The 14,618-nt window shown below is 37.7% G+C and overlaps 1 protein-coding gene across 1 annotated transcript in view; it reads right to left on the bottom strand.

Moving 5' to 3' along the window:
• The window catches only part of LOC134802515 (heart- and neural crest derivatives-expressed protein 2), a 28,598-nt gene extending 18,697 nt beyond the window's left edge, over nt 1–9,901 (bottom strand). The window contains exons 1-5 of the mRNA XM_063775194.1: nt 9,750–9,901; nt 4,026–4,111; nt 2,981–3,082; nt 1,407–1,487; nt 1,284–1,286 (exon numbers count right to left, since the gene is read on the bottom strand). Coding sequence (XP_063631264.1) covers nt 1,284–1,286; nt 1,407–1,487; nt 2,981–3,082; nt 4,026–4,110 — 271 coding nt within the window. The 5' untranslated portion in view covers nt 4,111; nt 9,750–9,901. The remainder of the gene's footprint in view (nt 1–1,283; nt 1,287–1,406; nt 1,488–2,980; nt 3,083–4,025; nt 4,112–9,749) is intronic.
• Nucleotides 9,902–14,618: the final 4,717 nt, after the last annotated feature.

The raw sequence follows: 14,618 nt of genomic DNA, 5'->3' as shown, positions 1-14,618 counted from the left end.
TGTTCAGTTTGAGCTCTTTCAAATGATATCCCACTCGACCTAGTAACTAGACTTTTTAATTTTAGCCCCCTCTTTGTATTGGGTTTTTAGTATTTTCCATAATTAATAAAAAATAAATAAAAAAATTACACTTCCAATGTGTTTGTGTTAGCGTTGTTCATAAACATTCCAAATTTCAAATCGATAGCTTCAGTAGTTCTCGAGATATTTAGCGATGTGACAGACGCACAGAGTCGCACCATAAGGGTTCCCTTTTATTTTGTTAGGTTTTGTACCTTTTTGGTACGGAACCCTAAAAACGAGATATTTAGCAATGTGACAGACAGCAATGTGCATGTTTCAGAACGTTCCCAAAATCTCCATTCCTAGTTATTTACTTATGAGAAAATTCTCACGCATGTTTCAACTTGGGAAGAGCATGGTATAATAATATACTCCGCCTGGTACTCCATTCCGAGATTCGCGTATGACCTAACTGACACGCGCCTACGTCATCATGCTGTTTACAGGTTCTCAAACTTTGAAATGTGGGAGAATTTTAACCAACGGTGAAAATTATTTTAACGGCATTAATTTTAAGTTATTCATGTAGAAACATAGTAAAATAAAACAAATCTAATGTATTAAATTAATCTTTATTTATCTATACAAGACAAACGTTTAAAAAACTAATTCACAGTTACACATTAATTACCAAGCTTACGACGTGAAAAGTTTGGAAAACACTGCGACTGCTGACACTGAGCGAATGGGGAAGAGTAAAAAATTAAATAAATAGGTAAAGGCTTCTTCTTCAATGTTCTTGACTATTGACGACTGTTTAATATCCATCCCTAGATAGCACTAGCAAATAGATGGAAATAGAAGAGGTACAGATGTATTAGTGCATAAATGTTATCCATCGTACTTTCTCGGAAAAGTTCGTACTCATTTGTCATGCTACTTCAGTACTTTTTGTAATGAAATAACAAGACATGTTCGTATGCTTCCGTGAAAATACAATGGAAAATAATTATGCACTACATCTGTAGCATAAATGTGGGATTCCACCAGTGTGCGGCACTGTGCGGCACAAGCATATTCAGTAAAAAATGCTTGTGCCGCACAGTGCCGCACACTGGTGGAATCCCGCCTTAATGTCCCAAAATGAAATGTATGAATGTTGACATAAGTTGTTCGCAGAAATCGCGAAGCGTCTGGTTGACGTAACTGGTGACCGAAGAGCTGGCGGCTACCTCGCACAACGTATCAGCATTGCGATACAGCGAGGAAATGCCGCCAGCATCCTTGGTACAATGCCTCAAAGGCCTATTTTAGATTTAAGCTAGTTATTAATTTCGTTTAGTAGTACCACTGTATATATAATAATATCGTATGTAAATAAATGTTTTATGTTGACAGCTCACCTGTGTTGTTCTGCATGTAGTTCTGATGTATGTTCTGAAAGCCGTCGTAGGGGTCATTTGACATGTTCACGTCGTCGTAACCTGTCAAACAGCATGTTTTGGGGTTACTTTAGACACAGGTTGACTACGGCCGATGTCTTTAGGACCCCACTAGCGTCTACCGAGCGTCGGCGCCTAGTCAACTCTATGGTTGCTGCTCGACGCAACGCCGACTAGACGACGACGCTAAAAAGACGCCTTTTTTTTAGTTCTAACATACACAATAAACAAAACAACTTTAAAATTTCGCCAAACTGCGGAACAGCGGTTAGTTGTTTGCCAGTGTGGGGCCCTAAGGATTTATTTGAATTTGTACAGTCAGCGTCAAAAGCAAAGGATAAGACTATGCGTCAAAATTATTTACCATTCTTTGATAACTTAACAAATAGAAACATATACAACGTGTCCCAAAATTCAACGATAAGCTGGCACCAGGAGATGGACCTGCTCATTTGTCTACTCCAGGAAAAATAATAAAAAAAATTGAAAAAAATTATAATTGGAAAATTGTAGACATGGTCGTTAAAAATACCACTAGGGGTGTCGACTTTAATTTTTTTTGTAATTCCATAATACATTGAGATACTTATATTTTTTCTTTTTTTTCCTCGAGTAGTCATGAGCAGGTCCATCTTCTGCTGCCAGCTTATCGTTGAATTTTGGGACACGTGGTATATATGCCTCTATATACAACTGCAGGAAATAATATTGAACGACAACCATATAACCCAATGTCTGAGGGCCTACCGCAAATATTGAAAAACGTTATACTCTGGCAAACCCACTTTATCAGTAGAAAAAGTCTAAAAATCCAATTTTTTTATGGACGGACAACCCTTCCCGTCTACATTTTTTAGCCGCGTTTTTTACTGGCGAAAACGGCTTGCCACACTTACATATCTGCCTCACTGTCGCTCAAAAAAACCGGGCAAGTGCGAGTCGGACTCGCGCACGAAGGGTTCCGTACCATAATGCAAAAAAAAAACAAAAAAAAAGCAAAAAAAAAAAAACGGTCACCTATCCAAATACTGACCACTCCCGACGTTGCTTAACTTTGGTCAAAAATCACGTTTGTTGTATGGGAGCCCCATTTAAATCTTTATTTTATTCTGTTTTTAGTATTTGTTGTTATAGCGGCAACAGAAATACATCATCTGTGAAAATTTCAACTGTCTAGCTATCACGGTTCGTGAGATACAGCCTGGTGACAGACGGACGGACGGACGGACGGACGGACGGACGGACGGACAGACGGACGGTCAGCGAAGTCTTAGTAATAGGGTCCCGTTTTACCCTTTGGGTACGGAACCCTAAAAATGCTCGATGTTAGCTGTAAGCCCTTGATTATCAATGTGTTTTGCTGACTGTAACCGACCTGCAATAATATGTTACTCTTCGAAGGCCGCAAAAATATGTGACACGCTCTTATGGCTCTACAAATAAGATCGTGTCAGATATTTTTGCGGCCTTCGTTGTGTAACATGTTATTGCAGGCGACTGTTCCAAACGTAATGATGTATGTATGTCAGTCTTACCGTAGCTCCTGGAGATGTAGTGCTGGTTATCGTGGTACACGTCCCGGGAGTCGAACTCGGGCTCGACGCCGGGCCAGTACACTCCGCCGTCCATGGGGCTTCCTACAACAACAGTTAAAACTCAATATTAGTGGTGGAGCGCTGGTGGCCTAGCGGTAAGAGCGTGCGACTTTCAATCTGGAGTTCGCGGGTTCCAACCCCAGCTCGTACCAATGAGTTTTTCGGAACTCATGTACGAAATATCATTTGATATTACCACCACCATCATTTGATATACCAGTCGCTTCTCGGCGAAGGAAGACATCGTGAGGAAACCGGACTACCTAATCCCAATATGGCCTAATAGTTAAACCCTCTGTGTTGGAAGGTCAGATGGCAGTCGCTTTCGTAAAAACTAGTGCCTACGTCAATTCTTGGGATTAGTTGTCAAGCGGACCCCAGGCTCCCATGAGCCGTGGCTCGTGGCTATTTCAGTCATCAGTCTCGGTACAAAAAGTACTGAGGTTCTGAATTAGCAAGACAAATACGAACGTTTCCGTGAAAATACGATGGAAAACAATTATGCACAACATCTGTACCATGTTTCATGTAATTTAAGCATGTCGTCAGGCGTGGCTCACTCCGCGATTTCGTCGCTTTGCTACAGGTAGCTAAAAGTACATCCGTTCGGCCCCAATTTTGGGGTTTGCCATAAGCCGCGCGTGGCGCTGTCGCCACCTAGCGGCCATATCTGTGCTGATCGTAACAGACGCGTTTTGTTAGAGAGTGAGTCTTCTGTACTAGTACTATTATTTATTCTGTGATGTCGTTTTAAAATGAGAACATACTTGGATTATATGAATTTGTATGGCGGCTAGGTTCGTGCGACTCAAAGGACGACTCACGTTAGACCGGGCCGTGTCCGGGCCGGAGCTTCCAGCGCATCGTTTTCTATGGAAAGCATCACGTGATCGCCTGTCATGTCATAGAAAAGTAAGCTCCGGAAGCTCCGACCCAATCTAACGTGAGTCATCCTTAAGTCTGTATGTTTTCATTTCTTCATTACCTTGATGACTAGGCGGACAATAGAAGGGCGGCTCATATCGGTCGAAACCTTCGTCCGAAGGAGAGATGCTACCGTAGCTCGACATCCTGTGAACAAACAAACTACTATTACAGTACATATGGTGCTACTTTACCGCCCTAGGGCGGGATTAAGGACAATACGTGCCTATGTCAAAAATTTAAAGGGACATATGTACTGCAAAACGTTGTACGAAACAAGTGCGAAAAGGTAATTCGAATTTCTTACTTTTCGCCCTTGTATCGTAATGTACGGTACATCTGGTGCTACATTACGACACCGGGTGCTATAATAAGCACACTACGTAACTACCTCGAAAATTTAAAGCGATACACGGGCGAATAGTTAATTCGCAACTCATGTCGATTGAAAACACTCCCTTTCGGTCGTGTTTTAAAATTCACCACTCGCTGCGTATTTCGCACTTGTAAATAACTATTAAGGTAAACTAACGCCGTTTATAACTAACTACATAAAAAATCTCCTGGTATATATTTTTTATTTATTCAAAATCATCACTTAAAATTCAGTTGTACATACCAGCCAACACGAGGAAACAACTCAAAATTTGCATAAAATTACTCTGCCACTTTTATTTATTTATATATACTTTATTGCACAAATATGTAATTAATAATAAGTATACAAATGGCAGACTTAATGCCAAAAGGCATTCTCTACCAGTCAACCATTGGGCCAAACAGAAACATTTATGGACTTTTGTGGATAAAATGCAACTTTACTGTCTCATCAGTCTTTGACGAATAAAGAGAGCCTTTACGAATTGGTGTGTTGTAAAAATAAATATCACTCCGGTCCCTTCTTAGGATAATTTAGGTTGATTTTGTAAGGTTAAAATTAAAAGTAGTAAGACTAAAATCAAAAATAATGCGTTTAAAAAGTAATTTACAGCAGCCTAATGTCTACCACGAGTAGTAGTTGGGCATTTCGCAGGAGGGCCATTTTTACGTGTCCGGGGCAATAAATGATTGAATTTATTGCTCAATAAATCTGAATTAATTTAGGCATGATCTTCAGCCTATATTCTGTCTGGGGCACTATCAAATTATTTATTTATTATTTATATAATACAAGAAAAAAAAATTCAAATGCCCAAAATGATGTTCGGTGGGAGTGTCCCGCACCCAGATTTTATGAAACAAAAAATTATTACTCAAGATGGGGCATTAGATCGGAGTTATTATGGGTATTCACGCATAGGGTATTAGTTAACTTATCATATTCTTTATATCACAATAATGTGTTTGCTCAACTCATTGAATAAAACCAAATTTACGATGTGTCCCGGGCTAGTGCCTGATTTCGGTGTAATTTGCAAAACATGTCGGTACTCCTTCAAAGTTGTAAACCAGGAACTCAGTGTCTCAAACATAGTATGCTTTAGTTATGCCTTAACCGTTGAATAGAGCAGAGGTACAGTCACAGTATAATAAAGTGATTTTTTAAAGGTTTCACCGTCCTTCGGTGGGTTTGGTTCTATGTTTTTTTGAGATCGGTGGTGCAATTTACTCCGAAAGTTTTAGTGCATTTATCGTTATGCAAGTGATTAAGAAATCCTCGAAAGTACGTAAATCCATCATTATTACATCTCCTCTGTATCACCCATGCTATTTCTGTAATTGCTAAAAAGCGATTAATTTTGACATCGCTGGTGTTGATTTCCTTGGATTCGGTGGATTTTTTGACCACCGATATCAAAAAAGTGATCACTGAATTCAAATCCTGCTTTGTAACCTAGTTTGTTGTACTAATTTATCACACTTAAAAAGTGCAAGATACGTTGTATAAACGTAAAATTATGTTTGTAAATAAATTAAGTCATAATAGGTACAAAAGATCACTAGTTTACTATGAGTAGTTTTTTAAACCAGACGTGTGTTGAAACTTGAAGACCCAATGTTTCTTTCTCTGTCTTGATATTCTCTTCAAACCAATGAAGTAAATTATGTTAATTGTCCTCTGTATCACCTGAGGCCCTACACCTCGATACCTTTAAACGTGTCAGGCATGTTAAATGAATGCAGTCAATTAGATCCCACTTCTTTTACAATAACTTGTGTATGTAAGTACTATGCACACCCAAGGGACAGGATGATCAGAACAAGGGATTAAAAATAAAGTGGCCTTCTAATGTCGAGATCGCTTCAAAGGCAATGAGACCTAGACATAGACCCAAATTGAACATAGCAAATGTTTTAACAATCCTCAATGTCTTATGTCTTTATGTCTAAATATAGGAGTTACAAATTAGCTCAAGTGTTTGAGGGTGCTGGAGATCTCCAGCACCCTCAAATAATTAACGGGTAATTAGATCTTCAGGCATTAGTCGACCACTTCAAATAGTTTTAAATTGATGGAGTTCACGCTTTAAAACTCTGTTATTCAAAAATACTTGTTTTCCGTATTGCATCACATTGCTTTATATATTTTTTGAGCATTGATCAAAAGTTTCTTGTTTATCGGGTGTAGGTAACATAAGTTTCTTTTTGATGCGTGTGCGGTCGGATTGTGTTAAACAAACACCTTCTCCTTTATGGCACTAATGTGCGAATTTGTGGTCGACATGTGTGAAACTCGTTCCAGGACCATACATCGCCCATCACCCTATTATATGAGGACAGTCAAATAGTGTGGGATATCTTCTAGAGATGTTGTTTTACAAGCCGTAATTAGATTACTTTAAAATCTTGGGTCTATATCTATTACATTTATGTAAGCTTTCGACATCATTAGCCTTGTTACATCGCTTATAATCAAATAAGAATGAAAAATATGATTAAAATGTAATATGGTTGAGATATAAAATTGAAATGTGATTTTTGTGTATGCATTATTGAATTCGGTGACGCCAATTGATTTCAATGCCTGCACATGATTTCGGTGTTTTTTAAATCTCAAATATCTTAAAAACTATAAGGTTCTAATGGAGGCCTCCACTACCAATATTTTTTATATTAAGGCTAGATTTTAGGAAATAAAGTCGCATATCAAATAAGTTAAAAAAAAAATTTGGCACCGAAGTCAGGCACCGAAGGTCATCTCTGAGAAACGCCCAGTTACAAGTGGCACTTGAGACAGTGAGACTGCTGAGATACTAACTATAAACTACGGCGCCACGGTATCAGTCAAGAGCTGCGTTCATCTCCATCCATTTAGTTTTTTACCCAACTACCACAAAGTCAAAAGGGTTATGATTTAAGATAGATAAGATACTATAGTTAAGTGTTTTTGTTTTCAAAAATCTAGGAAACTTAGAATGTGTAGTGTTGAAACTGCTAGCTAGCCCGGATAGTTTAGAAAAGCTGATGGTAGTTCGTAAGGTCGAAGGGGAACGAGGACACGGTCGATCGCCTACCCGGTGGTCAGACTTGATCACCATCACCGGCTTGCCAATACCTAAAGCTATATTAAGACCGCAGGACAGAAACACTTGGAAAAGCATGGTACATCGCGCAGGAAACTCTTCAAACTAGACACGACCTTCAGCAATCAAGACGCCGATTAAGAAGAAGGTTATGAGCCCAGGGTAAGCAGTGTCGTGGTCTTCAAAAACGCAAAGATGTGTGAGGTGTGAGCCTTTCAACGACCGAGGCAGAATTTGTTGTGCCAGCCTAGCAGAGTGTGGTTATACAATGTTTTACTCAAAATCATATCACTACACCTTATACGAATAAAACAAAGTCCCCGCCGCGTCTGTCTGTTTGTGTGTTTGTATGTTCGCGATAAACTCAAAAACTACTGAACGGATTTTCATGCGGTTTTCACCTATCAATAGAGTGATTCTTGAAGAAGGTGTATAATTTGTTAACCCGTGCGAAGCCGAGGCGGGTTGCTAGTATGTATTAAAATCCCAGGAAGTAACAATATTATGGCCGCCAACATGTCAAATGTAAACACACAAATATTTGATAAAACGTGGCTCACACGTGTGACAGTCCATGACACAACGAACCGGAACTTTATGGTTATGACGTTAAAGTTTAATTTCCTTCAAACGACAAGATTATATGTGATTTTATCCAGTTTTAGCCAAAAAGACGTATTTTATAAGAGAGAACGTGACGCTTACGTTTTTTTTCCATTATTTTCTTATGTCAGTGTTTAGATCATAAAGATTTTTAGGCAGCATAGTTTTTAGAGGAATAGTTCATTTGAATCAAGACTAAAATTGTACATATAATACCTATATACGCATGGGTTCTAACTACGAACTGGTGCATGTTTAGTTTCGTTAAATTGAAGATTGGAGATAAACAAGTGCGAGTCGGACTCGCGTTTCAAGGGTTCCGTGCATTAAGTACGACTTATAGTCGTATCATCGAGAGCGTGGAATTGCATATGTAGTAGTATTGTTTGTTTACAGGCATTCTATATTTGAATTTTCTATTTTCTTGTACTATCAGCATACAACCACTACAAATGCAATTCCATCTTCTCGATAATTCAACTATACGCTTGACTGCACATTTCTAAAAGGTTTTCCTCTCATCTAAAGGTAAAGAACTATTTTGTCAATTTTTTTCAAAATCTTAGACAGTAGTTTCGGAGATAAAGGGAGAATGGAATGGTCATTTTTTGGCTATTTGCCTTAATAACTATGTATTTTAAAATTATAAAAAAATATATATTTGACATTCTCACAATGAGCTCGATATAGTTTGAAAAACTTTTTTTTTACTTTCTCATTTACCCCCCAAAAGTGGCCCCATATTTAAAATTCATTTGTTTACGTTACATGTCCATCTTGGGTCACTAATTTACATTATGTGTACCAAATTTCAACTTAATTTATCCAATAGTTTCCGAGAAAATAGGCTGTGACAGACGGACAGACAGACAGACAGACGCACGAGTGATCCTATAAGGGTTGCGTTTTTTCCTATTGAGGTACGGAACCGTAAAAAATAAAGATTGGAGATGAAAAAGCAAAATGTCCTTAACCAGGTAATAAATACATATTTTCTTGTGCTGAAAAGTATAATTATAAATGGTTGTCAGCTTAGAGCATTTAGTAACTGGAGACGCCTTGGTTGTCATTTTCTGTACAAAACAGTCTGCCGATTTTTGCGGGGGAGGGGCACGTCTAATGTATGGCTATTTTGTACTATCGCGGTCAGATACGGCTGGACACGTTAAGCGTTATTTTCGCTTAAACCTGACAATATTTGTGTTCGGGTTAGCGCTGATTGACTAGCACGTTATTATTTCGCGGATTAGCAAAGTAATAAGTATTTTTGTATTAATTAGCGGCCTTCTAGCCTAGTCGGTAGTGATCCTGGGGGCTGCCCATAAATTACGTCATTTGTCAATTGACAATTGTTGACCCCCCCTACTTTTACTCCGTTTCCTCCTACGTCATGCTACCATCATGACGACACCGATGTCCAGACCTCCCCTCCCCTAATTTGAAATGACGTATTTTATGAATAGCCCCCTGCCTACGAAGCAGGAGGTCCCGAGTTCGAATCCTGAGTTATGAATGTTTTCTATGAATATAAGTATTTATTCTATGTACCTATATAAGACTAGGTCGATCTGTGTAAAATTGTCCGATGATAGGTATATGTAATTAATTTAGTGTAGTAACCCTTTAGGTATCCCATTAATTAATTAGGTACTAGTAGGTATGTACCTACGTATAAGTAAACACATAAAAAGAAAATGAAACTAAATAAAATTGCTTACCTCGATTGAATGCACAATCTTGGCACAAAAATATATTCACCAACTCAACCACATCACTATAAAAGCACAATCACTTTCAAATCTTAAAACACCAGTTTTCATTAATTATAAACCCACTCACACACGAACTAAACTTTTTTTTATTTATTTTTTTCGAAAATCGTACCGCGGTTGTCTGCCAGTTTGACAGGTAACGCGGCAACCGCGAACTCGGGACTGGCTGGTTTTTTGGCCCACTCTCTGGAGGCGGGGCGTAGATAACTAAGTTAATAGAATGCGGGAACGAAACGCAATAAGCGCCATTTGTGATTAGCAATGGGCGGTGAGAAGGAGGGGAATAATCGATGTAAAACCTCCCAACTATGATGCACAATGATCCACAAGTTCAAAAGGAAATTAAGTATCTATACCGATGTTCCTTTTGGTTGGCGACCGGTCTGGCCTAGCGGGTATAGTGACCCTGCCTATGAAGCCGATGGTCCCGGGTTCGAATCCTGGTAAGGGCATTTATTTATATGATGATACAGATATTTATTCCTGAGTCATGGTTGTTTTCTATCTATTTAAGTATTTTATATATTATATATATCGTCGTCTGAGTACCCACAACACAAGCCTTCTTGAGCTTACCGTGGGGCTTAGTCAATTTATGTAAAAATGTCCTATAATATATTTTTTTTTTTACTCCGAGTTTTTTCTTCCATCTATAAACAAGGTATGTTTATAGATGGAACTACAATAAAAATACAGTAAATGACACACCTGAACGAAAAAAATACAGTTAATTTTGGATTACAGTTGGGAGTTTGGGAGCTTTGGACTACGTGGGCCATACTGAAAGTTTTTGGATTCTGATATATGAGACGTTATTTTTTCTAAGTAGCCAGTTCCAGGAATTTTCAGTATGCCCCAAGTATAGTTGGGAGGTTTTACGGTACTCGTAGCACACAATATAATAAAAGGTTATTTTATTTTATGTGACTGTCAAAAGTTCATAATTTTTGAGGTATCCGTTTCCTCCGTAACCGAATAAGTGTTACAGTGTTATGTTATTTCTATGTCTTTTTTCTTCTTGTCTGTTACCTCCCGTGATTCTTCTCACTTGATGGTCTCATCGGAAGATCAGCGCTGGAAACCACCAGCAACATGCTGAGATGGGACCATTTCGTGGCACTTTAATCTTATTTTATGTTTTCTTTTATATAATGTAATGTATTGTACCGATTGTTTGTGCTTACGAATAAATCAATTCTATTCTATTCTTTTAATAACATACAGAGCCCACCAGCTATACACGGTGGCCAAAAAATAAGTGCATTCCCGTTGCCAGGGAGGTTTTGGGATTATACTGAGCAACTTTTAGGTACTATGGGACCAACCCCGAAATCGCGAAAAAAATGGCTGTTTCATGTTTTGGCTGGTCCATTTTCTATGGGAGGGTAATTTTTTTGTTGGTTCCATAGTAAAAGTTGCTCGGTATAATCCCAAAACCTCCCTGGCAACGGGAATGCACTTATTTTTTGGCCAGACTGTATGCACAGTCAGCAGCAGAAGTTCACAATTACCTTGACACGCTCATAAGAGCGTGTCAAGGTTGTGTGTGTGTGTGTAAATACAGTGGAACCTGGATAATTGCAATCTCAAGGGACCGGCCATTTTTTGTCAATTAACCAGGTTTTTCATTTAAGCAGGTCGTGTCAATTAACGAGGTTCAAAAAATCGTTGTGTCAATTATAGAGGTTTTCATTAATAGAGGTTTCGTTCTGACAAATTTCTTTTATGGAGGTGCAAATAACCATTAAAAGTAGATTTACACGCTTACGTTCTGGGTTTCTGGTCTAAATATTGCTTCTGTCTATACTTGCACTTTTACACTACATTAATTAATAATTACTACTTTATTTTCTTATCATTTGGGTTTTAAAAAATTCCCTTGAAGAAAGAAGAAAGTTTTATAAGAATGTAAAAAGCATACTTTGTTTTTGATTCAATCAAAACTATGTCACCTACTACAGGCTGTGATAGATACCCAATAAATAAATTGAATTCTGGGTGCAGATATAAATAAAATGATCATTGCTATTAAAATGTTGTTTCTGCTGTCTACAACTACATTATTTCAATTACAGAGGTAATAAGTAAGACTCGTTTCAATAATAGAGGTAAAAAGAAGAGCAAAAATAACGGATTTTTTTAGCACAGTGTCAATTATAGAGGTCTTAGTTGCGATGTGGTCAATTACAGAGGCAAAATTACGAAAAGCACTAAAATCTAAATTGCAATTATAGAGGTTCCAAAATTTCAATTATAGAGGCCTTTTGGTCTCAAGGGACCGGGACCGGACCTTTGGTTGCAATTATTGAGGTATTCCATTTATCCAGGTGCCAATTAACCAGGTTTCACTGTACTCTTAACAATAAAGTCGCGTCAAGATCATTTTGAACACCTCGCCTGCTTAGGAACTTCTGCTGTTGACTGTACCTACAGAGATACATTAGGTCCCTGTATATTGTCAAAAACATACAATTGGTAAGTATAGTGTGAATTTTACGATCTGAGCTAGTTTACTCAAAGAGTCTCAAGAATACAAATACCATTGAGTGGTAAACCACAAATTAGGATAACCACCTTGTAGTAAAAGCAGATTATAACCGCCTTGAAAAGTTAGTATAGATTAACGACTCTATTTCTTTATACAATAGACTACAAAATACACTAACTAAATAATGGCTAACATAACTTTTTTTGCATTTAACAACCATCGACACTCACTTTACAAAAGATTGAATATGATATTATCTTTTTAGACCATTTTAACCCCATTCAACAAGGAATAAGGTTTAAAATTCAATATACATACACTGTACTTCTAACTTATTTTGTAAGTAAATTGTTTGGCGCCTACGAGAACAAAAGCAGATAATAGGATTCTTATAATACAATGCCATTGTTAGTACAGGTAAGTGAACAAGCTCAGTTCAAAAAATTATATCTATACACGAACTTGGAAATAAGCATCCCCTTTTCTCCCACTATTGTGTCACTTACAACATTTTAAATAACAACTTAAAAACAAAGGGCCTACCGCGAAACCCGTTCGACGTGTTGCCTCTCTGTCGCACTTGTAAATTCGTACGTAAGTGTGACAGGGAGGCAAGACGTCGAACGGGCTTTGCGGTAGGCCCTCAGTCCCGCCCCATACCTAATATCTTCTATTGGTCAAACTCATATCCCTTCCTTACAAAACTGCTCTTCAAACCAATCTCAACTCTAATACTACCATCATTAGATCGAAAATAAATTCCTAGGGTCTTGTATATAATTCTAAGTCACTTTGCAGTCTAACGTGATATTTAAATTTGAACCGTATGTGTTACAAATAGGGATACATTTGCAACTACTTGGTAAATTTAGATACGCCTTTGCGGAACTTATTTGTTGATGTCTAATGAGCGAGTTGGGTTATGCTGCAAGTGATTTTGAACTTTAAAACGCTAATGTTACGGTTGGTTTTAAAATAACAGATAAGAGAGATATGAGGACAGAGGGAACCACGAACGATGTTTTACTACTCTGTCGCACTTACGTATGAATTTACAAGTGCGATAGAGGCAAAACTTCGTAATTGGTTCGCAGAAGTTTGTTTTGACGTGAAACGTGTTACACACCAACAAAATAATAGGTGTAAGTATCATAACTGTGGGTGTAAACCTCAAAGATTGCAAAGGATTCTTCGTAATTTCATATACCTACTTAGTACGTAAATGTGCATTTTCACTTAATGTGTACCATTTACTTTTTTTCGAAAATCCATCAACTTTTGGGTTATTTCTACTCAGAATCACATGGACTATCGATATAAAAACAAAAAAATTGTCCCAAAAAAATGATAGTTTTGTAACGTATTTTCACATACATTTTGTATGGACCGTTACAAATAATTAGTATGAAAAACTGGGAACACTTTTTTTATTTGAATGAATGAATGATTGTTTATTTGCGGAATATGGGTTACAATAAGTTGTTACAATATTAGTTATATAGTCCACCATACTCTACTTAATTAAGTATTTGTCTCATTCAATTCTAGTACTCGTGATTCTTAGTCTAAATAACCCAAAAGTTGATGGTTTTTCGAAAAAAAGTAATTGCTACCATTTTTTCTGAAAACTCCCATATACTTCGTAATCCCATTATTTCAAAGAACAAATACGGTTCACTCTACAATATATGTATACAGTCGCCATCACATATATCAGAGCGGTCAACGCGCTCACAAATATCTGAACACGCCTCTATTGTCAAGGCGTTAGAGTGCGCCTTGCACCTTGGCCGCTCCGATATATCCGATGGAGACTACACATAACATACACTTCTAAATGATAATTATAAAATTATCCTACCGCAGTAATTTCACTCTAAATCAAATTGTATGGCTATCATCCAGATCATTAACACGATAACTCCATCGAGTGATTGTCCCTAGCCCAAGGGTTCCCAATCTTTGTTATCATGTTATAGAGCCCCTTCAGCGCAACGACAAAACGCTATTACGTGTTCGATATTTTTTGGAAAATCATTTTTTACCGTAGAAGGTAGGATCCTATAGAAGTGCTATACGCGTGCCTCCGTGAGGGACAAAACATACGCAATGCGACACTATGATTGGTCGAATTTTATAAGTTTAAGGGTCCACTGAAAATCAGCGCCGTTGCACTAAGTGCTCCGACATAATTATGCTGAGTGGTATCCTCTTTGGGACAACCAATTGCATAACTATATCACATGCTTATCATCTATTAATTTTAAGTGTGTTGTTTCAAATAAATTATTTTCATTTCATTTCAATTTATTTGTTGCCCACCATAA

This window comes from Cydia splendana, chromosome 24 (assembly GCF_910591565.1).
Source record: "Cydia splendana chromosome 24, ilCydSple1.2, whole genome shotgun sequence".
NCBI lineage: Eukaryota > Metazoa > Arthropoda > Insecta > Lepidoptera > Tortricidae > Cydia > Cydia splendana.
Note: the sequence above shows the minus strand (reverse complement) of the source record. Positions and strands in the feature narration are given on the sequence as shown.